This window comes from Aquarana catesbeiana, linkage group LG08 (assembly GCF_042186555.1).
Source record: "Aquarana catesbeiana isolate 2022-GZ linkage group LG08, ASM4218655v1, whole genome shotgun sequence".
Classification (NCBI taxonomy): domain Eukaryota; kingdom Metazoa; phylum Chordata; class Amphibia; order Anura; family Ranidae; genus Aquarana; species Aquarana catesbeiana.
The window spans coordinates 57128190-57154696 of NC_133331.1; the positions used below are offsets into that span (position 1 = coordinate 57128190).

At 41.5% G+C, this 26507-nt stretch overlaps 1 protein-coding gene across 1 annotated transcript; it reads right to left on the bottom strand.

Moving 5' to 3' along the window:
* Nucleotides 1–1287: 1287 nt before the first annotated feature.
* TECTB (tectorin beta) lies at nt 1288–25434 on the bottom strand. Its single transcript, XM_073595140.1, has 10 exons — nt 25359–25434; nt 22117–22307; nt 18250–18392; nt 18075–18147; nt 15896–15999; nt 12435–12518; nt 12112–12274; nt 9266–9335; nt 7184–7216; nt 1288–1340 (listed from the first exon to the last, which is right to left on the bottom strand). Exons 1-10 carry the CDS (start codon nt 25432–25434, stop codon nt 1288–1290), a joined length of 990 nt encoding a protein of 329 aa, XP_073451241.1.
* Between the last annotated feature and the right edge of the window lie 1073 nt (nt 25435–26507).

Here is a 26507-nt window from a genome sequence, read left to right on the forward strand (position 1 = left end):
GCCCCCTTACATTGGTGGTCAGTGGGAGGAAGAGTGCACCTTTGCATTGGTGGTGAGTGGGAAGAAGAATGCCCCATACCATGGTAGCCAGTGGAAGGAAGAATTCACCCGTTTACATTTATGGTCAGTGAAAGACTATCCCCTTACACTGGTGATTAGGGAGGAAGAATAACCCATTACACCCCCATTACACTGGAGGTCATTTGGAGGTTTAATGCCCTTTACATTGGTGGTCAACGGGAACATTTGTGTCATGGCAGGGGAAATGTCCCCTTGCATTGATAGTCCTTGAGAGAAGAAGTGCTCCCTTATAATAGTGGTCAATGGTTTCTTACTTGCTTGAGGAGTAAAGAGGAAATGCTTCTTTGCTAGTCTTGCCATTGGCTCTGTCAGTGTCAGGGCCATTATTCAATGTAGCCACCTTTGGGTGGAATGCCAATTTCCTCTGAGCTACCTTTGGGTGAACTACCAATCACCTCCCAAGCCACCTTTAGGAGGAATACCTATCTCCTTTGAAGCCACCTTCAGGTGGAATGCCTATCTCCTCCAAAGCCACCTTCAGGTAGAATACCTATCTCCTTTGAAGCCACCTTCGGGTGGAATACCAATCTCCTCTGAAGCCACCTTTGGGTTAAATACCAGTCCCCCAGGAAATAATCTGGGACACATGGGCAGGTAAAGAAAACCATTAGAGGCTCCCCCACAGGCAACTAATTTATACAAAACAATAATATTAGGAGTACAAAGGACCAGTGTATGTAGATGACATACTACTACTGGGTGTGGCATAGGCCACTGGTCACCAATGCAAAGAGTGTGATATAATGGCACAAGGTCCCTGAAAGAGAGAGCAAAGAAACTTTACATTAGGACCATGAGACATGTACTTATGTTCATATAGAAGGAAAACATTTTTGAAAATAGATATGCTCTAAGGGCTACAACCAGTTTTTTCCTTTGTCCATGAAAATAAACCCAAGCATCGCAATACTGGAAAAAAAAAAACACTTTTATTTACAGGTTTAATGCACCATTGTGAAGCATGTATTAAAATAGTTTAGCACACGTCCAGGAATTCAGACTCCAGCCCCGTAGTTAATTTAGCTAATATATAGTCTAGGATATTGTCCACTCCCAGACCTTGTAAAGGCCGGGCAATTGTCACAGATTCATGCATTCTGCTATGCAGCTGGACCGCCATGTTCCTGAGGCCACGCTTGTGAATCTGGGTGGCAGACTCCATCTTGTTTGCAGGTGTGAAAAAAAACGCGTTGAGGTGGTCCAGGATTAGGACAGGATTCTACAGATCCCCACAGTGAGCAGGAGATGGTGCAGGATCCCTAAAGAAATAAAGATCAATAAAAGTGTTCAAGGGCAATGAACACATTATATTCACAACCACGTACAGTATGTCTACAGCAGGGGTCTCCAAACTTTGCCATACAGGGGGTCACATCATATATTTTACAAATATTCACAGGCTGATAAAAAAAGTTTTATATATGAACAAATCAAATTTAAAGCAGTATTAAACCCAAAAATAAACATGCATTATATTACAGCTTTCTAATTCTTAGATGTGATGGCTGCATTAGTTTTCTTTTTTAGGCTTTCTTTCTTATATTTTCACCTGGTGATCCTGTCTGTAATTTTTCAACAGAACAAGCTGTCCTGCAAATGTAGCAGTTAGAGGGTTGATACAAAACATTTACCACTGACAGAAATGCTTACAATGGCCAGCTTTTATTTATTTATGTAAACGTTTATTCCAAAAGGAACAAAAGTGTTGCTGTAACTGCTTACAAAGTGTGACCTTGAGCTTGGCTTAAATTTGTTAGTGTATCTAAATCTGCTAGTACACCTAACACCCCCCTCTCCCCAAGACTGACAATGCTGCAGTCCAAATGTGCCCCCTGTGCTCCTTCATCCAGAGTGGGGGCACTCTAATACAGGAGGAGTGTTACTGGCCAGATCACCAGGTGAAAAAAGGGAAAAAAAAGCCTAAGAAAGAAAACGAATACAGTCACCACATCTACTGATTGTTAAACTGCAATACATTACATTTTTGGTTTTGGTGTTTAATACTGCTTTAAATGAATGAATATGTCTTACTTGGAGTTTTTTTCTTTTGAGCAGTAAATGATTTAGGACAACAAATAACTTTGCGCCCATCAGAGCCCCCACGTACATCAAGGCCTCTTTAGATCAGTCCCCATCAAAGCCCCCCTTACTTCAGAGTTCTCCCTAACCTCGGGGTCCCCATCAGAGTTTATCTTACATTGGGGTCCCATTCTGAATCCTTCCTCCTACATCAGACTCCCCATTAGAGTTCCCCATTACACCAGAGTCCCCATCAAAAGCCACACTTACATCAGGGTCCCCATCAGAGTCCCGGCTTACATCAGCGTCCCCATCAGAGTCCCACCTTACATCAGCGTCCCCATCAGAGTCCCACCTTACATCAGCGTCCCCATCAGAGTCCCGCCTTACATCAGCGTCCCCATCAGAGTCCCACCTTACATCAGGGTCCCCATCAGAGTCCCGGCTTACATCAGCGTCCCCATCAGAGTCCCGCCTTACATCAGCGTCCCCATCAGAGTCCCGCCTTACATCGGCGTCCCCATCAGAGTCCCACCTTACATCAGCGTCCCCATCAGAGTCCCGCCTTACATCAGCGTCCCCATCAGAGTCCCGCCTTACATCGGCGTCCCCATCAGAGTCCCACCTTACATCAGCGTCCCCATCAGAGTCCCGCCTTACATCGGCGTCCCCATCAGAGTCCCGCCTTACATCGGCGTCCCCATCAGAGTCCCACCTTACATCAGCGTCCCCATCAGAGTCCCGCCTTACATCAGAGGGCTGGATAAAATATTAATGTGGGCCAGATTTGCCCCATGAGCCATAGTTTGGAGACCCCTGGTCCACCGTTTTCTCATTAGACTGCATATGCTACATAGTATTTATTTAACTTGAAACTCCAGTTTTGTTGAGAGGAAAACAATCCCCTCCAGTTTATTTATACACACACACAAAAGTTTTTAACAAGCACTATTGCAGACCTTCACCTGATTTTGCTCTGTAGATACTGAGACAGATAATGGCAGTGCATTTCATACATCAGCCATAGGGGTTTATTTACTAAAGGCAAATCCACTTTACACTACTAGTGCACTTGGAAGTTCAGTCACTGTAGATCTGAGGGGGACATGTAAGGAAAATGAAAAACAGCATTTTAGCTTGCACATGATTGGATGGAAAAAAATCTGCAGAGCTTCCCCTCATTTTAGATCTTCCCCTCAGATCTACAGCGACGCACTTCCAAGTGCACTTGTAGTGCTGAGTGGATTTGCCTTTAGTAAGTCAACCCCTTAGTGTTCTTTTGCAAGTATCTCATTCTAAAAGGAACTCACGGTTCCACAATTAACCTAAGAATATTGCTGGGAATACCACCTGTTTTATGACCAATGTGCAGGCATTTTTGGCTTTGTAACTCTTTATAGTGCCTTGAAATAGTATTCATACCCCTTGAAATTTTCCACATTTTGTCATGTTACAACCAAAATGTAAATGTGTTTTATTGGGATTTTATGACCAACACAAAGTGGCACATAAGTATGAAGTGGAAGAAAAATGATAAATTGTTTTCCAATTTTTTTTACAAATAAATATGTGAAAAGTGTGGGGGGCATTTGTATTCAGCCCCCCGGAGTCAATACTTTGTAGAACCTCCATTCACTGCAATTACAGCTGTAATTCTTTTTGGGGATGTCTCTATCAGCTTTGCACATCTAGAGAGTGACATTTTGCCCATTACTCTTTCCAAAATATCTCAAGCTTTGTCAGACTGGATGGAGAGTGTCTGTGAACAGCAATTTTCAAGTCTTGCCACAGATTCTCAATTGGATTTAGGTCTGGACTTTGACTGGGCCATTCTAACACATGAATATACTTTGATCTAAACCATTCCATTGTAGCTCTGGCTGTATGTTTAGGGTTGTTGTCCTTCTGGAAGGTGAACCTCCGCCCCAGTCTCAAGTCTTTTGCAGACTGTAACAGGTTTTCTTCTAAGATTGTCCTGTATTTGGCTCCATCTATCTTCCCATCAACTCTGACCAGCTTCCCTGTTCCTGCAATAGAAAAGCATTATGGTTCAATTTTGGTCTCATCTGACCAGAGCACCTTCTTCCACATCTTTGCTGTGTCCTCCACATGGCTTCTCGCAAACTGAAAACAGAACTTCTTATGGCTTTCTTCTTGCCACTCTTCCATAAAGGCCAGATTTGTGGAGAACATGACTAATAGTTGTCCTGTGGACAGATTCTCCCCCCTGAGCTGTGGATCTCTGCAGCTCCTCCAGAGTTACCATGGGCCTCTTGGCTGCCTCTCTGATGAATGCTCTCCTTGCCCAGCCTGTCAGTTTAGGTGGACGGCCATGTCTTGGTAGGTTTGCAGTTGTGCCATACTCTCTCCATTTTCGGATGATGGATTGAACAGTGCTCCGTGAGATGTTCAAAGCTTGGGATATTTTTTTTAACCTAATCCTGCTTTAAACTTCTCCACAACTTTATCCCTGACCTGTCTGGTGTGTTCCTTGGCCTTCATGATGCTGTTTGTTCAATAAGGTTCAATAAAAAAACTCTGAGGGTTTCACAGAACAGCTGTATTTATACTGAGATTAAATTACACACAGATGGACTCTATTTACTAATTAGGGGACTTCTGAAGGCAATTGGTTTCACTAGATTTTAGTTAGGGGTATCAGAGTAAAGGGGCTGAATACAAATGCACCTCACACTTTTCAGATATTTATTTGTAAAAATGTTGAAAACCATTTATCATTTTCCTTCCACTTCACAATTATGTGCCTCTTTGTGTTGGTCTATCACATAAAATCCCAATAAAATACATTTATGTTTTTGGTTGTAACATGGCAAAATGTGGAAAATTTCAAGTAGTATGAATGCTTTTTCAAGGCACTGTATATACTGCAGATTAACATGTAAAGGAAATAGCATTAAGATCCATGAGCATTAAGATTAAAGTTATGTGAAAATAAAATCTATTGGCAATAACTTCCTTGTTCATTAGAAATGTAAGTGAGCAGAGACATATAATTCATTTAGATCAGAGGTCTCCAAAGGGCCTTTATCTGGCCCTTTGGGCCCTATTCCATCCATTGACACCAACAATGGGGCAAAATTCATTCTGCTGACATGAACGATGGGGCACTATTCCTCCCATTGACACAAACAATGAGGCACTAATCCTCCCACTAACACCTATGATGGGGCATATTCCTCCCACATGTCTGACGAAGGGGTCCTGCGTGACTCCGAAATGCTGCACTCTCCTTGTGTTGTGATCATGCAATAAATAACCCGTTTGGATGCTACTTTGTGTTGATCCAAATATCTACTTTATATCCCTCCCACTGACACCAAAGTTGGGGTACTCATCCTCCCACTGACACCAACAATGGGGCACTATTCCTTACACTGACACCAATGATGGGGACTATTCCTCAAACTGACACCAATGATGGGGCACTATTCCTTCCACTGACACCAATAATGCGGTTCTATTCCTCCCACTCCCACTGACAAAGTTTGGAGACCCTTGATTTATATATTAAAACAGCTCACAGCCATACTAAGAAGTCTATCCCTCACCCTTATGTGGCAGGACCAGTTTGCTCTCTGTGTAAGCAGTAGCCTCCCTGCTGCAGTCTAAAACACAGTGAGTTAAAATTAGAGCCCTCCCATCAGAAAAGCTAACGTTCCCTGCTGAGCAGAGGACTCTAGGTTTGACTCATGGGGAGGGCGTGTTGGACTGCAGCAAAGAGACCACTGCTTACACACAAAGCAGTCATGCTGTTGGCTGTTTTCCTATCTAAATTAATGGTAAGACTCTGCTCACCCCATATAATGAACAACAATGCTATTGCCATTTTTTATGTGTGGGTCTACCTTTCCTCTCTAAGATCACACTTCCCATTCTAATCTCTGCCTCCCTTGCTCAGGACTTCTACCTTTGGCAGTCTGTGTATCCTCTCCTGGCTCCCCCGCCAGCCCCGACAATGTCATTCTATCAGCAGGGCATGGGGCGAGAGGAGCTCTCCATTCCATACTGCAGCTTCTCCCACCCCCTGCCCGGCTGATAGGGTGACATCATCGGTGGGCAGAGGAGTTGGGAGAGGACACATAGGCACGGCCGCACCGTACAGTAGGAGGTGAGCGGCAACCGCGATCCGTGATAGCCCTGTGCGGACCGCGGTCGTTGCTCATCTCCCGCTGTACGGCCCAGTCATCAACAGGTCAAGGACCGGCAACAGGGATTGGGGACCCTCTGCCCTAGATGATCTCACACTGCAGATATACAGTACAGTACATACCTCCCAACTTTCTGAGATGGGGATGAGGGACACCTATTAGCAAAAGTATGCAGGCATAGGACACACCCCCTGCCACACCCCCTTAAAGAAGAATTGTACAAAAAAATGATTGGTTGAACCTATAAGTACTTTTTTATCACTACTATTCCTTTATACTGGATTTTGAAACTTACAAATGCAGCAATTTAGAATTTGGATGAAAGGTTGAGCACTGGAAAACACTTTTTGATAGATAGTGCATTTTATATACAACTATATGGATCAGACCAAAATGAGGGACACATGAGTAGGGAAGAGGGGCGGAGGGACCTTGTTCTGAATGAGGGACAGTCCCTCAAAATCAGGGACAGTTGGGAGCTATAGATATACAGCTATGAGGCTGGACATACAGGAGTGCCTAGCACCCTCATATACCAAGCTGTGCACCGCTATCAGGAAATCCAGACAAGAGCTCCATTTTTTCAGGATACTGCTCAGGCACAATTGACTTTTCTAGATGCTCCCTATAAGATAGCAAATCTTCACTTTTTTTTAGTTCAGTTCCACTTGAATTTGACATCTGTTTGAAAATCTGTCTCATCTTGATGAAAATTTGTCTCATCTCCAGGGGTAATTCTGTCGCAGAGCTTTGCAAATACATCTCAGTTGGCTGCCCAGGACTGCAGGTACAGGGGTCACAAATATACAGAATACACACGTCACGTACTTTGCAGCCTGATTTGTATCTAATGTTGTCAATTTGCTTGATAACTGTCCCTCAGAGTTTGCATGGAATTAGCATGTCTACATTACCTGCAAGTCCAGCGTTAAGTAAGGACGCAGCACCTAGAGACAAGAAGACATCGTCCAGTTTGTACTAGTTTTGTATAAAGCGTGTTTCTTTTATTTCTTTAAGAGCCCTTGCACACTGGGGCGGGGGGCGGCATCGGCGGTAAAACGCCGCTATTATTAGTGGCGTTTTACCGTCGGTATGCGGCCGCTAGCGGGGCGGTTTTACCCCCCGCTAACGGACGAGAAAGGGTTAAATACCACCGCAAAGCGCCTCTGCAGAGGCGCTTTGCCGGCGGTATAGCCGCGCCGTCCCATTGATTTCAATGGGCAGGAGCGGTAAAGGAGCGGTATACACACCGCTCCTTCACCGCTCCGAAGATGCTGCTGGCAGGACTTTTTTTCCCGTCCTGCCAGCGCATCGCTCCAGTGTGAAAGCCCTCGGGGCTTGCACACTGGAATGAAAGTAGCGGCACTTTTGGGGCGGTTTGCAGGCGCTATTATTAGCGCAATAGCGCCTGCAAACCGCCCCAGTGTGCAAGGGCTCTCACATTAACATTTCAACAATTTATGAATGAATACGGTATAACTATATATATATATATATATATATACTGTATAATATATAATAGTAATTAAAAAAAAATTATATATATATATATATATATATATATATATATATATATATATATATATACATACATACATACACATATACACTTCTTCTATGGTTGTTGCTGCTATATTTTAATAGCATTCAGTGCCCTCTTTTTTTCCACCCTTTAGCACCCTATAGCTCTGTATTTTTCCTGCCCTGGAACAGAATATAATTTCAAGGCTACAAAAATAAAAGATTTCTTCAATTTCCCATTTCCTCAATTTCATTAGATTAGATTACTTACATCCAAAGGGAGGATATAATTATCTCACTACAGTAAATAATAATTGACTACCTCCCAACATTTTGAGATGGGAATGAGTGACACCTACTAGCAAACGTATGAAGGCATAGGACACGCCCCCTGCCACACCCTCTTAAAGGAGAATTAACCCCAAAAAAAGGTTAATTAAATCTACAAGTGCTTTTTTTTTACCACTACTATTCCTTTATATTGGCTTATAACATTTACAAATGCAGCAATTTAGAAATTGGATGAAAGGTTTAGCACCGGGCAAAACTTAAAACTAAAAGATAAAAAGTGCATTTTATATACAACTATACAGATCAGACCAAAATGAGGGACAAATGAGGGGGAAAGAGGGACGGGGGGGGGACATTGCTCCAAATCAGGGACAGTCCCTCGAAATCAGGGACAGTTGGGAGCAGGGTCATCTTAATAGCATCATGGGCCCTTGGCCAAAGTAATGCACTGGGGCCCCTACCAGCTTGCCCCAATTTACACACCTACTTTCAAGAAATAAAGTATAAATATTCATTAGTACTTTCAATAAAATCGATTTTACAAAAGGAAAACATTCCATAAATCAAAGACTAGTCAACACAAAGGGCACAGTACAGGGGGGATGCCGAAGGGCCCAGTACAGGGGGGAATGCAGAAGGGCACAGTATAGGGGGGGTCAGGAGGGCACAATACTGGGATCAGGAGAGCACAGTATAGGTTCTGGGACGCTTCTCCGGACACAACCATATCGGGACAGTTTTGTAAAAAGCATTACTGTCCCAGCAAATCCGGGACAGTTGGTAAGTATGATGTAATGCAAGATTATTGTGGGCCCCCCCATGTACCTGGGGCCCCTGGGCAGTGCCCAGGAGTGCCCTTGCATTAAGATGGCCCTGGTTGGGAGCTATGTAATTGTGATGTCACCATTTTTTTCTATTTTTATTTTCAGACTAATATGTCTGCTCCCTTAGATACACAAAGATATAAATGCAAAAAAAAAGTAGAATTGTATTTAATTTATTTTAAATAATAACACATGCAAGGATAAATTGCAGCTAACCAGCTAAAAACACAGTTGAAGTTTATATTTGTCAACCATTTTACCTGCACAACCATGTGTAATTCTGCTCAGCCAGTCTTGTGATTCAGATGCCCCCTCCAGACAGCTCACTACAGGCTATGTAGTCATAGAGGGAATACTTACTCCGCAGGACAAATTCAGCCACCAGGACCCCTCCTGTCTGCTCCTTCTGTTGTCTCCGCTTGTTGCAAGTCTGACAGTGATAAAAAGGAGATATTCACAGTCTATTATGTTCAAGCCTAGAGGTTTTCAGCAGTTTCTCAGCAGTATTTGTTGGAATGACTAAAGAAGATAATAGCTTACAGCCTTGTTTTTCATAAAGTGTTTATTTTCTGGATTAAATAGAAATTCACATTTAACACCAGTAATAACACACAGAAACCTAAAGGGTGTATTTTAAAATATTTGCAGAGCTAGTCAGCCTTTAAAACTGCATGTAAATTGGTTTTGTGTGAATGGAGGCAAAAACACGCGTTCTTTAGAGTATTTTCCTCCAGGTCCAAAGTTCTTAAAGAGGCTCCCCCCTAAAAATGTAAAGTCAGCAGCTACAAATAGGACACTTACCTGTCCATGGATCCAGTGATGTCCTCATCCGAGCCGATTCTTCAATCAGCTTCGGGTGCAGGCGCCAGCATCGTGCGTAAGGGAAACCAGCAGTGAAGCCTTGTGGCTTCACAGCCGATTTCCTTATGTGCATGTGCAAGTCGCGCTGCGCTGTGTGAATGGTCCTCTAGTCTTCTGGGATCCGTGATGTGGCCCATAAGGCTGTGAGGAAAGGAGGGAAGGCCAAACTTTTGGCTGAGATTACCACGGGGCATCTGACTGGAAGTAGAAGCGGGTACCTGTTAAAACCCCCCTCCACTCCAAAGAGTGCCAAATGCAGGAGTGGCAGAGGGGAGGGATGGAAACAAGCCAAACTTCCCCTTTTGAATGAAGTTCTGCTTTAAGCTATACAGAAACGAGTGACTCAAGAAAATACTGCACTATGGCCACTAGATGGAGCTGAAGATCATAATAAATTGTATTTATTTATTAAGATTTTATTATTATTAAGATTTTTTATAAATTGTATTTACTATCTTAGCTCCATCTAGTGGCCCCAATAGCTAAATTTTTCTAGTCACTCTATTCTGTATGGATGAGTCAATCTGTTCTGATATGGATTCTGTATAAATTCGTATTGTGCAAATGGGGACCAAATTGAATGGTACAGTGCCTTGAAAAAGTATTCATACCTCTTGAAATTTTCCACATTTTATCATGTTACAGCCAAAAATGTAAATGTATTTTATTGGTATTTTATGTGATAGACCAACACAAAGTGGCACATAAGTATGAAGTGGAAGGAAAATGATAAATTGTTTTCCAATTTTTTTACAAATTAATATGTGAAAAGTGTGGTGTGCATTTGTATTCAGCCCCCCGAAGTCAATACTTTGTAGAACCACCTTTCACTGCAATTACAGCTGCAAGTCTTTTTGGGGATGTCTCTACCAGCTTTGCACATCTAGAGAGTGACATTTTTGCACATTCTTCTTTGAAAAATATCTCAAGCTCTGTCAGATTGGATGGAGAACATCTGTGGACATCAATTTTCAAGTCTTACCACAGATTCTCAATTGGATTTAGGTCTGGACTTTGACTGGGCCATTCTAACACATGAATATGCTTTGATCTAAACCATTCCATTGTAGCTCTGGCTGTATGTTTAGGGTCGTTGTCCTGCTGGAAGGTGAACCTCCGCTCCAGTCTCAAGTGTTATGCAGACTCCAACAGGTTTTCTTCTAAGATTGCCCTGTATTTGGCTCCATCCATCTTCCCATCAACTCTGACCAGCTTCCCTGCCCCTGCTGAAGATAAGCATCCCCACAACCTGATGCTGCCACCACCATGTTTCACGGTGGGGATGGTGTGTTCAGGGTGATGTGCAGTGTTAGTTTTCCGCCACACATAGCGTTTTGCTTTTAGGTAAAAAAAAAAAAATCTGATCAGAGCATTTTCTTCTACATGTTTGCTGTGTCCCCCACATGGCTGCAAACGGGGCTTCTTATGGTTTTCTTTCAACAATGACTTTCTTCTTGCCCCTCTTCCATAAAGGTCAGATTTGTGGAGAGCACGACTAATAGTTGTCCTGTGGACAGATTCCCCCACCTGAGCTGTGGATCTCTGCAGCTCCTCCAGAGTTACCATGGGCCTCTTGGCTGCTTCTCTGATTAATGCTCTCCTTGCTCGGCCTGTCAGTTTAGGTGGACGGCCATGTCTTGGTAGGTTTGCAGTTGTGCCATACTCTTTCCATTTTCGGATGATGGATTGAACAGTGCTCTGTGAGATGTTCAAAGCTTGGGATATTTTTTATAACCTAACCCTGCTTTAAACTTCTCCACAACTTTATCCCTGACCCGTCTGGTGTGTTCCTTGGCCTTAATGAAGCTGTTTGTTCACTAAGGTTCTCTAACAAACCTCTGAAGGCTTCACAGAACAGCTGTATTTATACTGTGTGTAAATGACACACAGGTGGACTCTAGTTACTAATTAGGTGACTTCTGAAGGCAATTGGTTCCACTAGATTTTAGTTAGGAGTATCAGAGTAAAGGGGGATGAATACAAATGCACACCACACTTTTCACATATTTATTTTTTGAAAATTTTTGAAAACCATTTATCATTTTCCTTCCACTTCACAACTATATGCCACTTTGTGTTGGTCTATCACATAAGATTTTAATAAAATACATTTACATTTTTGGTTGTAACATGACAAAATGTAAAAAATTTCAAAGGGTATGAATACTTTTTCAAGGGACTGTATTAGGCAATTTTTCCGGGTTGACTTGGAGAAAAAAACTGCCTCATACCATTCGATTTTTTTTCCACCTGTACATGTGGTTTCACAGGACAAACAGCTCCGCAATTTTCTCAATTTTCTATAAATACACCCCTAAGAGTCATTTACAGAGAATAAAACTTACCACCGGGCAGGAAAACTTTTCGCTGTCACACAGGAAGGTCTCGCAGTGCAGCCAAACCTTGGATAGTTTGGGGACATTCTGGAAGCGGAACGCGTTAAACTGAAAAGTGGCCCGGCTGTTCTTCCCGTTTTCATGCACAATAATTGAGTCATCTGAGGGGCAGCTGGTACCAGAGAATGTCATTAATAAAAAAAAGTGTATAACACACCCAGACAGGAAGAGCTGCACACTGTGATATAATGCATGAGCAGGAGAGGCTGATTGGCTGTGTGGGCAATGCCATGAATGAGGCCCATTCTGTGCTTTACATTGAAGATACTTACCCTTTACTAATGAGCTGCCACTGAATATGGAAGGCGTAGTCCAGAGCTGGAGTGGCCCAGCAATAATTCAGGACCACCTTGAACCTGCAAAATACACAGAGGGTTATAGTGTGATATATATTTTCTTTTTAATAATTTTTTGGGGTTTAGATACAAGAATTCAAGAACAAAAATTCATAATCCATGAGCATGGGGGGGCTTTACATGCAATTTACTGTACAAATGTCTCGAGCATTCACACAGCCATCACAAATAATACCCGTAATTTGCCTAAGATGTTTATTTTCTATGATGGTCAACTCCATCTAGTGGCCATAAAGTGGCATTTTTCTCAAATACCTCAATCAATGAAAATGCCACATTATGGCCACTAGATGGAGATGAGTATTATAGGAAATAAAACATATTAGGCAAATTGCATGGACTATTCTTGACAGCTGTTCGAAAGTTTGAGACATTCATGCAGTGATTTTTTTTTAATAAACAGACCACATGGTGTACTGAGATTTACTAATTGCAGATAACTGCAGTACAGTGATTATCAACATCAGAATTAGGGCTGCCACAGCTTAAAGTGTTACTAAACCCAGGACCCTTCATTCACTATGTCTGGTCTCCCACAGTACACAGTACATGGAAATGCAATTATTTTAGTAAATATAAACTGCTAAATACCTTTTCTCATCAGCAGTATATAGCAACCTTGTGACATCTATCAGTGTCTGGTTAAAGCTTGTAGGAGGAGTTTTCATTCTCCTCTGACTGTCCTATGAGGCTGCATGACCCCTGACCCTCTGGACAGTGCTGATTGGCCCTGTGCTGATCTGATACACCCTCCCAAGAAAAGAAAAAAAACTCTCTAGCAATACACACCAAAGCGAGCGTGTGCAAAGTGTCCCCAAGGCTCTGTACTATCAGGAGATGGATTGGGAACAGTAAAAGAAGGGGAGGCTCAGAGAAGACTGGATCAAACTGCCTTTTTACACAATGCAGAGGATAAACCCCTTAGGTTCCACAGTGAGTATAACAAGCATGCTTTACTACATATACAGACTGATTTTACTGTTGTGGATTTAGTAACACTTTAAATGGAACATAACATGTTTTTTAATGTATTTACATTATAAATTTTAAAGCTTAACTCGGAGCAGTATTAAAATCATGACATATGTTCCTCCTCACCTGATAATGTATCTATTTTTTATAGGGCGATGAGAAAAAACAGTATATTACTTATCCTAATCCACAGCTCCAATGTCTTCCTTGTAGCCAATGCTAGCTGTGACAATCGCCCCCCAAGCTGTTCTATTTGTTGGTCCCTGACTGGTCTTGTAAGCATCCTTCTTGATGACATAATCATGTACAATGCAGGACCAGTGGCAAAGGCCCATCCTGGTGACATGGACAAAGGTCCTGCATTGCGCATAATGATGTAGGAGTACTTGCCCATATTCTGGCACTGGAGAAAAGATGACCAGACCATGTATTACTGTATATCACCCTCAAAATGAGCAACAGATCAGACATCATATTTGATGATTTTATTACTGCCCAAAGATCGGCTTTAAGACTAAAAAATATATAAATCAGTTTTTCAGCTTTTTTTTTAGGCAAACATTCCTAGCCAGTAGCTGGAGCTCCGGGATCATTTTGACATGTTTATCTGGTTATTCTTAACTGCTTTGCTGAAAAACTCTTGTTGTCAATGCTCAATGACACATACAGTATCTCACTTTTTAAAAATATTTTATTCTATCTTTTCATGTGACAACACTGAAGAAATGACACTTTGCTACAATGTATAGTAGTGATTGTACAGCTTGTATAACAGTGTAAATTTGCTGTCCTCTCAAAATAATTCAACACACAGCCATTAATGTCTAAACCGCTGGCAACAAAAGTGAGTACACCCCTAAGTGAAAATGTCCAAATTGGGCTCAAAGTGTCAATATTTTGTGTGGCCACCATTATTTTCCAGCACTGCCTTAACCCTCTTGGGCATGGAGTTCACCAGAGCTTCACAGGTTGCCACTGGAGTCCTCTTCCACTCCTCCATGACGACATCACGGAGCTGGTGGATGTTAGAGACCTTGTGCTCCTCCACCATCCGTTTGAGGATGCCCCACAGATGCTCAATAGGGTTTAGGGAGTCATGCTTGGCCAGAGGGTAAATCACCTTTACCCTCAGCTGCTTTAGCAGGCAGTGGTCATCTTGGAGGTGTGTTTGAGGTCATTATCATGTTGGAATACTGCCCTGCGGCCCAGTCTCCGAAGGGAGGGGATCATGCCCTGCTTCAGTATGTCACAGTACATGTTGGTATTCATGGTTCCCTCAATGAACTGTAGCTCCCCAGTGCTGGTAGCACTCATGCAGCCCCAGACCATGACACTCCCACCACCATGCTTGACTGTAGGCAAGACACACTTGTCTTTGAACTCCTCACCTGGTTGCCCCCACACACACTTGACACCATCTGAACCAAATAAGTTTATCTTGGTCTCATCAGACCACAGGACATGGTTCCAGTAATCCATGTCCTTAGTCTGCTTGTCTTCAGCAAACTGTTTGCGGGCTTTCTTGTGCATCTTTAGAAGTCATCTTTAGAAGAAGCTTCCTTCTGGGATGACAGCCATGCAGACCAATTTGATGCTGTGTGCAGCATATGGTCTGAGCACTGACAGGCTGACCACCACCCCTTCAACCTCTGCAGCAATGCTGGCAGCACTCATATGTCTATTTCCCAAAGACAACCTCTGGATATGGCCCTGAGAACATGCCCTCAACTTCTGGTCGACCATGGCGAGGCCTGTTCTGAGTGGAACCTGTCCTGTTAAACCGCTGTATGGTCTTGGCCACCGTGCTGCAGCTCAGTTTCAGGGTCTTGGCAATCTTCTTATAGCCTAGGCCATCTTTATGTAGAGCAACAATTATTTTTTTCAGATCCTCAAAGAGTTCTTTGCCATGACGTGCCATGTTGAACTTCCAGTGACTAGTATGAGAGAGTGAGAGTGATAACACCAAATTTAACACACCTGCTCCCCATTCACACCTGAAACCTTGTAACACTAACGAGTCACATTAAACCAGGAAGGGAAAATGGCTAATTTGGCCCAATTTGGAGATTTGGGTGTACTTACTTTTGTTGCCAGCGGTTTAGACATAAATGGCTGTGTGTTGAGTTATTTTGAGAGGACAGCAAATGTACACTGTTATACAAGCTGTACACTCACTACTTTACATTCAAGGCAAAGTGTCATTTCTTCAGTGTTGTCACATGAAAAGATATAATAAAATATTTACAAAAATGTGAGGGGTGTACTTACGTTTGTGAGATACTGTAATTAAAGTTAATTACAGAGCTGAATTATCAGTAAAGTGACAACAGTTTCAGTCCAGCTTATGTGTTTTTTACATAGTATATATTTCCTATTCCCAAAAAGGCAACAGTGGTTTGCTGTACCTGCTGCTGATTCCTTTGGCTTCGACTCCAGCGTAGACATCTGCACCAATGTCTGATGTGTCCACAATAAATGGAGCTTCTTTTTGGGTGGAAAACTTGGCATTCTTTTCAGGAAAATAAAAGCAACCAAACACATGCAATAAAGTTTAACATTATACCAAAACTATAATGTATAGTAAATGTACAAGTCTTTTGTATAGGCTACTAAAATGATATCAGTTTGGTTTGGATATTTAACACAGGGCAACAACATACCAACTGGGGGATACTAATAATAAGATCATATTTATATTATACTTGATAAGGGTCCGGCCCCTGGGAAGAGATTATGCTTATGCCTTATGGACATTTTGGGAACAACATATGATGATGTAACAAGCCAAATATCCTATTCTATGTACAGTATAATGGGCTGTGATTAGAAAAGACTGCTTAGAGCAGGGCACCAACCAAAATTTTGCTCTAAGCTTAGAGCAGCCTTTCTCAAACTTTGTAATATGAAGGAACTCTTGAAGCAACTTTGTCATGGAACCCTTGCTAGGAAATTGCTGTATCTCACATTTCATAAACATGGTGATCAGTGGGAAGAATGGTCCTTACATTGGTGATCAGTGGGAAGAATGGTCCTTACATTGGTGATCAGTGGGAATGTGATCAGTGGAAAGAATGTCCCTTACACTGGTAATTAGTGAGAAGATTGCTCCTTACATTGATGATCAGTGGGAAGAATGTTCCTTACATTGGTGGTCTGTGGAAATAATGCTCCTTACATTGAAGGTCAAGGAGAAGAATGCTCCTTACATTGGAGGTCTGTGGTAATATTGCTTCTCAGCTAAAAAAATGATGGGTGTCAGTGGTTACTTATCTGAGAGGAAAAGCTGCTTGTTGCTCAAGGAAACCCTAAGGTTTCATGGACCCTGGTTGAGAAAGGCTGGTTCCTAGCATTAGAGGGTTAAAAATGATTAGACTTTTTATTAGGGTATTGCTGTGTTCTCTTTGGGCAAATTTGTTTTATGTCTCAAAGTCATTGTAGGAGTGAAAATCTATATTAAGGGAGGAGAAACCCCTGTTTTAACTGTATCAGTTTTCCCCATTCCCTCAACTTTTGGATCCCCCCTTTTTCTCCCAGTGTCCATGCTCGATAATGTCAATCACTATATCTAATATCAAGACATGGTAAAGCTTGGAATTAGAGACCCAGACAATAGACACTTCAACTGAAACTAGAAAAAAAAACATTTTGGCTGCAATTTTAATTGTGCTAGTAAAGGCAGTGGAACAATTACCATAAGCCAAAGAAGGCTTAATGGAGCACTTTGCACTCTCAACCATCAAGAATTTTGGTTTAGGCTGCAGTTAAAGTACTGGTTTCCTTAATGATCTTTAATGCATATTGGTTGAGCTAGTTTGGATAATACTATATACAGGCATACCCCACTTTTAAGTACACAATGGGGTTTATTTACTAAAGCTGGAAAGTGCAAAATCAGGCTCCCTTCTGCATAGAAACCAATGAGCTTCTAACCCCAGTTCGAACAATTAAGCTTTGGTAATAAAACCTGGAAGCTCATTGGTTTCTATGCAGAAGTGAGTCTCACTGTGCACTTTCCAGCTTTAGTAAATAAACCCCATTGTGTACTTAAAAGTGGGGTATGCCTGTAGTGCCTTTTAATATTTTTTATTTGTCTGTAAAATAAGACATTTCCTACTAGTTCTTGGACTCCAATTAAACATAATCGTTACAGTCATGTTAACTTCTGCTATGTCAAACGGCCATGCCATGACTAGACCTATTGTGCAATGGAAAGCCTATCCCATCTACCTATGGCTGACAGAGGGGCTACAGGAGCAGATAAAAGTATCTGAGCTCATGGAATTTGCCTATGCCTTTTATGTGGTGAAGCATTACAAAAGATTTGGGGTAGTTTCATACAAACTGAAGCAATGAGGATTAGCTATTTTGACACCTGCAGAAAAAGCTACTGCCCAAGGGTGGCCTACCTATAAATCTTTGCCTGACCCTCTTTTTAAACATACCAATATACCCAAAAGTCACTCAAAGTGATCCTTCTGATTGGCCAAAGAGCCAACTGGAAGGACCTTGCTCGATTTGCCCTCAAGAGAGGCCAAAATGCCAAAATGAAGACTAGAAGGAGAGGAAGTTTTTGAAAACACTCACAGCGTAGAAATTGAGAGACAGTTGGGTTTCAAAGGATCCTGAGCTCCCGTTTTTCACATGAACTGTGGCTACTCTAGAAGTAGGAAAAAAATATGTAAGACTAAAACATACATGAGTGAGATGTGTCTGGCTAGTTCTGACTCAAAATGAGTTGTGCTCTAGGGGGAAGACTTACCTTTGGTCAAAAGCTGCATGGCTGACCAAATAGTTGGACTGGTAGGTGCAGGTGAAGGAGTAGTTCACAGGCTGGTTTTTCACAATCAGGGTGCTGTCGTTGGACACTATTGAGTTGTAGAAATGGTAGATCGGGTTCTTGAACTGGGAAGCAAGTTCAAAGTGATACATTGTAACTCTTTTTCCAATTAAAGCCAAAATTTGCTGAATATTTTAAGATTTTACCTATTGTTGCCATTTTCTACACAGAAAATGAATCTACAATGTTGAGTCTCAATGTCTAAGTAGTTATGGAAATGTCATGAATGATCATTGATGGTAGGTAGGTTCCATTTGTATTAGATTTGTGATTTTAGAGAGTCCCAATCCTGTAGCAGACAAACCTTATACAGGCATACCCCACTTTTAAGTACACAATGGGGTTTATTTACTAAAGCTGGAAAGTGCAAAATCAGGCTCACTTCTGCATAGAAACCAATGAGCTTCTAACCCCAGTTTGAACAATTAAGCTTTGGTAATAAAACCTGGAAGCTCATTGGTTTCTATGCAGAAGGGAGCCTGATTTTGCACTTTCCAGCTTTAGTAAATAAACCCCATTGTGTACTTAAAGTGGGGTATGCCTGTACTTATCCAATTCCCTGCCGAAGTTGCATTTTGAGTAGAAATCCCATTCATTACAAATGGAAAAACAAATTGGGAGATTTTGCTTTGTCCTCATTTTGGGTAAATTCTGGACTTTTTGCAGAATTTTTGCCATTTCAGCAAAATGCATTGGAGTCAGTGAGAAATCAAAGTGGTTCTCAGTTGTGGGACCACAATATGATTTTTTATGTCCAAAAGCCCCTTGCCATGAGAATGTTAATTAAAACAGAGTTCCACCAAAAAATGGAACTTCCTCTTTAAGTGCAGGTGACCCCCTGACATGCCACATTTGGCATGTCATTTTTTTGGGGGGGGGAGCGGATACCCTTTTTTTAGAGGCATCCAGCTCCCACTTCCTCCTGGGGCTCCGCGGCACCGGAAGGAAGTTCACCTCTCCCCCCTCCCTCCCTGCAATCTTCTGGGACAAGTCACAGGTCCCAGAAGATTGCCTGGCCATTCATAGCGTGCAGCGCGGCTTGTGCATACGCAGTGCATGCCCGATTGTGAAGCCACAGCCAGGCGCTCACAGTAAGAAAGCAAGCCATGCAAAGGAGGGTGATAGGAGCGGGGCTTCGTACGCCCGCATCACTGGACCGTAGGACAGGTGAGTGTTTGATTATTAAAAGTCAGCAGATACACTTTTTGTAGCTGCTGACTTTTAATTTTTTTTTTTTTTTGCCAGAACTCCACTTTAACATTGCAGCAAAGAACTAGGAATGTGCAACTGTGTGTGTTCCTAGTTCTCAGTTAAATCAAGTTAACTGACGCATTCCAACACTGAAAAACTTGTTCTGGCCAAGTCTAAAAAAAAACCTCTTATCCCAAAAAGGTTAATAAAGTTTAAAGGTCTCAGGGTTAAAAGCCAGGGCAAGGGGTGGGCAGAAGGGATGGCGGCCCTGGGCACTCTGGTATCATGTGAGGTGATGGGGCACCACAAAGAGTTGGAGGGAGGGGTGATAAATTGTGTTGGGAGGAGGGATTTGGGGGACAGCAGGGGTTAAGAATAGTTCAAGGAGGGGATATTTGGGGAGGTGTGCTAGAAGTGGTGATTTGGGGGTATTTGTGTTGGGAGGGGGGAACAGGATTTGTGCTAGGAGGGGAATTGGGGGGTTTGTGCTAGAAAAGGTGATATGGTAGAGGGGGGAAGGAATATGTGCTGGGAGGGATTTTTTTTGGGGGGGGGGGGTTGTGCTATTAGGGATGATTGAGGGGAGGGGGTATTTGTGGTAGGAGGGGAACTTTGTGGGGGAGGGATTTGTGTTAAGACGGGGAATTGGGGGAGGGTAATTTGTGCTGGGGGGATTTGGAGTGTGGGGGAGAGGACACTAGAGGGTAGAGGATTTGTCCTAGGATGGGGAATTGGGGTTGGGGAATTTGTGCTAGGAGGGGGATTTGGAATGGGAAGGGCGAGGATTTGTGCATGGAGAGGGAAAGGTTTTTTTTGGGGGGGGGGGGGTTGTGCTGGGTGCATATGGAGAGAGAGGATTTGATTTGAGCTGGGAGGGATTTATGCTAGGTTGGGGAATGGAGGGAGAGAAATTTGTGCTGGGGGGATTTGGAGTTGGGGGAGGGGAATTTTGCTGGGAGAGGACACATCAGGGGTAGAGGATTTGTGCTAGGTGGGAGAAATGTTTTTTGGGGGAGGGGATTTGTGCTAGGATGGGGAATTGAGGTTGGGGAATTTGTGCTGGGAGGGGTGATTTAAAGTGGGATTTGAGCTGGGAGGGATTTGTGCTAGGATGGGGAATTGGGGGAGGGTAATTTGTGCTGGGGGGGGGGATTTGGAGTGGGGGTGAGAGGATTTGTACTTAAAGAGGGCATTTGAGGGGTAAAGGAATTGTACTGGGGGGGGGGGGGGGGGCATTGTGCTGCTGGCATATGAGGAGAGAGGATTTTAGCTAGGGGTTAAGATTTGTGCTGGGAATGAGGGAATTTCAGTAGGGGGGTGGATTTGTACTGGGAGGAGGGGGGATATATGCTTAGGGAGTAAGAATGCTCCATTTTTAGGGGGTGTGGGATTTTTGCTGACATATAATGCTCATACATCTTGGGGGAGGGGTGCAATCTGACATGTTCGCTCTGGGCTCTGGATGATCTTGTCCTGGCACTGGTGAAAGCTACCACATATTGGCATGGATCTTTATAAATTCATGTATTTTGACAGTATTGTACTGCAACCCAGATGTTCTTAACCACTAGCCGACCATCCGCAGTCATTATACTGCGGCAGGTTGGCTCTCCCCCAAATCTCCGTAGCTGTACGTCTGCCCTTTAAACAGCTATAGCAGGTGCGCGCGCGTGCCGCCGGCCACACCTGATTGTGGGCACGAGAGCCAGAACGGGGATTTGTGTGTGTAATCACACAAATCTCTGTTCTGTCGGGAGTGGAGAGACAGATCGTCTGCTCCTACTAAGCAGGAACAGTGATATGTCTCCTCCTCTAGTCACAACTATCCCCCCACTGTTAGAACACACCTAGGGAACACATTTAACCCCTTGACCGCCCCCTAGTGTTAACCCCTTCCCTACCAGTGACATTTTGTAGACGCTATAACTTTTGCACAAACCAATCAATATACGCTTATTGCAATTTTTTTTTACCAAAAATATGTAGAAGAATACATATCGGCCTAAACTGATGAAGAAATGCCTTTTTTTTACATTTTTTTTTTATTTTTTTATAGCAAAAAAAAGTATAAAATATACATTTAAAAAAAAAAATTGTCACTCTTTTTTTGTTTATAGCGCAAAATAAAAAAAAAAAAGAGGTGATCAAATACCACCAAAAGAAAGCTCTATTTGTAGGGAAAAAAAGGACGACAATTTTGTTTGGGTACAGCGTTGGGCGACCGCGCAATTGTCAGTTAAAGCGACGCAGTGCCATGTCGCAAAAAATGGCCCGATCATTAAGGGGGCAAATCCTTCTGGGGCTGAAGTGGTTAAATCATTATTTCTATCTTTCTCATTGGATTTCTAATTCTCTTCCTATGAGCCCCTCAGAATAATACAGTGCCTACCACCCATGACTCACTGTCAACCACAACACATGGGGGCATATTTTTTAAAGCTTTGCAACAAGCTCTTGGGTGTGCCAATGACACATTTTTTTTTCACCAATATCTGCCCACACATGGTACAGCAACCTGAACCTGCATGGTCTAGTTCAGGATGATGTGTGATAATCCCTGTAGTAAGGCATTAAAGGTATCAGAGGTGCCATACTTACATCAGACTGTGTTCCACAGTATGACTTATTTCTGGGTGACAGATCGGGAATGGAAAACTGGTAGTAACCAGACTCAATAATGCCGTTATAACACACTCCGCCCAGGGCCAGCTGGGTAATCTCCCATCCGTAGGGGCACTCTGGAATTTTAGCCACAATAGACTTAGGATAGCAATGTACTATGATCACATCTGGAAAGAAACAACAAAAATAGAAAAACATCAGTTTTCTGCAATGGAACAAAACTATTGAAAACACACTTTCCTTTAAAATACAGTGACACTTACATAGCCGCAATTAACTCCCCTCAACCTAATCAACTAATGCAAAAGAGCAATGGTTTCTGTGTTCCAGTTTTAGCAAATCAAGTCAAAATATTTTTGTGTTTCCTGTGCTTTTCAAACAAGTCTTTCTAACCTCCAGAAGAGGGTTATTGTCTATATTTAGGGGATATGAGACAGGGGTTGATTTACAAGGCAAATAGACTGTGTACTTAGCAAAGTACAGTTACCCTCTGCAAGTGCAGTTGCTCCAGAGCTTGGTAAATAATGTAAGGTTTCACAATGTAAGGTACCCAATCATATGCAAGGAAAAGAAAAAAAACCCTGCATTTTTGCTTGCACATGATTGGATGATGGAAGTCAGCAGAGCTCCTGCTCATTTACTAAGTGCTGCACTTGCAGAATGCAACTGCACTTTGCAAAGTGCACAGTCTTTTTGCCTTTAGTAAATCAAACCCATAGTCTCTCTCTGGGTACAGTATAGCATTTATAGGGTAGAGTAGAGAGGAGTGAACTGGAGTAGAGTAGAATGGAGTAGAGCAGGAAAGATTGAAGTGAAGTAGAGCAGAGTGGAGTAGAATAAAGTAAAGTAGAATAGAGGAGAGCGGAGTAGAGTAGTGCAGAGTAGAGTGGAAGGGGTAAATTAGAGTAGGGTGGGGTGAGGTGGAGTGGAGTATAATGAATTAAAAAAGAGTGGAGACAGTAGAGTAGAGTGGAGGGGAGTCAATTAGAGTAGACTGGAGTGGCAAAGAGTACAGTAGAGTGGATAAGAGTGAAAAGGAGTATAGTAAAGAAGAATGCAGAATAGTAGAGTGGAGTGGAGTAGATTGGAGTATAATTAAGTAGGGTAGAGTGGAATAGACAAGAGTAGAGCAGAGTGGAATAGAGTAGAGTACAGTAGAGTAGATAAGAGTGGAGTAGAGGAGAATACAGTGGAGTACATTTAAATAGAATGGAGTAGAGTAGAGTGAACTTGACTGGAGAGTAAAGAGTAGAGTAGAGCAGAGTGGAGTAGATTAAAGCAGGCTGGAGTGGCGAAGAGTAGAGTGGAATGTAGTAGCAAAGAGAAGAGTGGAGTAGAGTAGAGTGGGATAGAGTAGAATATGGTTGGAGAACAGTGTCATAGAGGAGAGTAGATTGGAGTAGAATACATTAAATTAGAACGGAGTGGCGTAGACTTGAGTGGAGTGGACTGGAGAGTGGAGAGAGTAGAGAAGAGTGGAGTAGAGTACAGAAGTGTGGAGTGGAGTAGAGTAGAGAAGAGTAGTGTAGAGAAGAGTAGAGAGGAGTGGCGCATATTAGAATAGAATGAAGTAGAGTAGAGTGGAGTGGACTATATTGAGTAAAATGGAGTAGAGTGGAGTAGAGGAGAGTAGAATTGTTGCAGATTAGAGTAGAATGGAGTAGAGAAGAGTAGAATGGAGTAGAGTAGAGTGGAAAGGAGCAGTGCAGCGTACAGTGGAGTGAAATGGAGTAGATTACAGTGGAGTGGATAAGAATGGAGTGGCGTGGAGTAGATTATAGTTGAGTGGTGTAGAATAAAGTTGATTGGAGTATATTAGAGTTATGTAGAGTAGAGTAGGGTGGAGTGGAATGGGGTAGAGGAGAATAAAGTAGAGTAGAGACGTGAAGAGGATAGAACTCAGCTTAGTCCTATCCAAGGACAATAGGAATACAACTGTGACTTAACAGAGGAATCTGTTGGAAGCCTAAAAGATGGTGCAAAAAAAAGCCATTTTGATTAGTTAAAGCTGCATCATGGTTCCAGATATTGATTTTATCTTTCAACTTAAAAAATTATAGAAAATATATGGAACAATCCGACATATTTAAAACTGGGACATTGGCTGGAGAACAATACACGTCCATCGAGTACATCCAATAGAAAAATAAATACACTGAAAACCTGCATCCTCAGAACCGTAATTAGGCAGTTGATCCAGAGGTAGGCAAAAACCATTGTAAAGCATGTTCCAATTTGCTCCAAAAAGGAAAAACTTCCTTCTTGATCAATTTAGAATTAAATTGAATAAATTAGTATAATTTTTGCATGTATAATAATTTTTCTATAAAGTTTTTTATTTTATAGAAAGTTTTTTTTTGCATTAAAAAAAACATATCCAGCCTTTTTTCTTTATTTTTAAACAGTCTACAGAGTTGGCTAGAACTAGCTTCTGTGGAAGTCTGTACAACATTTTCACAACTCTGACTGAAAAGAAGCCTTTCCATATACAGAGGTTCAGACCCCCTTTTTCCAGCGGAGACTCAAGGGAACTAAGTTCTATGACGGTAAATAGAAAAGGATCAAATTGTAAGATCCCATTTAATGCATGAAAAAAGTCACATCAAAATAGTGATATGGGTCCCATCATTTTTAGGCACACCCCTGCATGATGGCACTATGTAATCAAAGGGTATTAATGGGTACCGTCAGCCACATCATGATAAAGGGATTACATTTAACCTTAGCTGCAACTTTTGTTTTGTTATCATTATTAGCATTGTTTTTACAAAAAAATTTACGAAATGCACCATATTTTCTTTGAAAGGACAAATTTTTCTGGGGTCATAAACAGGTAGAGCTTTTGTCACCCACAAATTCAGATTTATGGTCAGTTTTGATTCCCAGGATGCCAATCAAGGCTGTGTATATATATATATATATACACACACACTATGTGTATATATATATATATATATATATATATATATATATATATATATATATATATATATATATATATATATAGATATATATATATGTGTGTGTGTGTGTGTGTGTGGGGTTTTTTTTTGTTTAGTCTGAGCAACATTTTTGCTACATCCAAAAATTATTTGAATCTATCTGTTTATCACAAGCCGCATTTTAATCTGTTGCATCAGTTGCAAAACTGTTGGAATACTTAATAGTTCTAAGAGATGCACACAAGAATAAAATGTATTTTTGTCTGTATTCCTCACCTTGTTTATTGGGGATACACTTTCCTGCAGTGCTTGCTATCAAAACAATCGGCACAATGAGGGTAAAAAGCACCATTTCTTCAAAGCAAACTAAAACATAAAAAATTTTCAGTAAAGCAATCACCACTCAGTATCTAGAAAAGCCCAACGTCTCAGAGATCCAGGATTGTCACCTTCATTGCCTCCATGTTTCTTTGCCTGGAAGAAGGGATAATAAAGAACAAAAAACGTGCCTAATTATTTCTCTGTGAAATATTGATCTTCAAAATCACAAATATTACTAATATATAAACATACATTCATATTGGATATTGGAAAATTAGAAACGTCTGCAGTTGCCAAAATGTTTATAATTTATATTTACTTATTTAAATATAAATTATTTATTCATTACCCATATAATAAATATGAGTGGAAAAACTAAGCATTAAAATATGTTTCCATTTATCAAAAAAATAAAGAAATATAGAAATTAAATAAGTTAATTATTTTTTAAGCATCCATTCTTACATATATTAGGGATCATTCAATTTGAATACATTGTTCTATATTTTCCAAGCAAAATGCATTGACAAGGAAATCTATTGTTTTTAATGATAACAGCTTACCATGTTATGTAGCATTGAAGAAAAGTCCTGCATGCTAAATTTTGGGTGTGTGATAATCCCTGTAGTAAGGCAATTGATTGGTTTGTGTAAACAAATCTTTCATAAATACAATGCCCCTATATTTGTTTTCCTCATATATATATATATATATATATATATATATATATATATATATATATATATATATATTTTTTTTTTTTTTTTTATTGGTTTGTCATTATTTTTCTGAGGCTCTATATTGTCTTATTCTTTTATCACATAGTTACAATTTATATATTGCTTTAATTTAATTTGTCTGCTCCATTGTATCATTTTTTCCCCCTTTTTTTATAAACATTTCTTCTAAATACAGCTAAAATACATGTTCCTTGCACACTTTAGGGCTACAGTTGCACCTTTGTATTTATGGTGTGCTGCTGCTGCAAAAAAGAAAAACACGTTTGTTGCATGTTTGTTTGGTGCAGTTTCCATCAAAGCACACCACCCATGAATTGTGACGCATGTAAAACGCGCCGCACTGACGCTGCACAAGTTCTACTGG

Bases quoted from the DNA above. Each gene is read 5' to 3' on its own strand.
- TECTB (XM_073595140.1), bottom strand. From the start codon at position 25,434: ATGGTGCTTTTTACCCTCATTGTGCCGATTGTTTTGATAGCAAGCACT. The intron at 18,393-22,116 runs GTAAGTATGGCA...CTTGCTTCCCAG, and splicing joins ACTGTGGAACACAGTCTGAT to TTCAAGAACCCGATCTACCA. The intron at 16,000-18,074 runs GTGAGTGTTTTC...TTTCCTGAAAAG, and splicing joins TGTCTCTCAATTTCTACGCT to AATGCCAAGTTTTCCACCCA.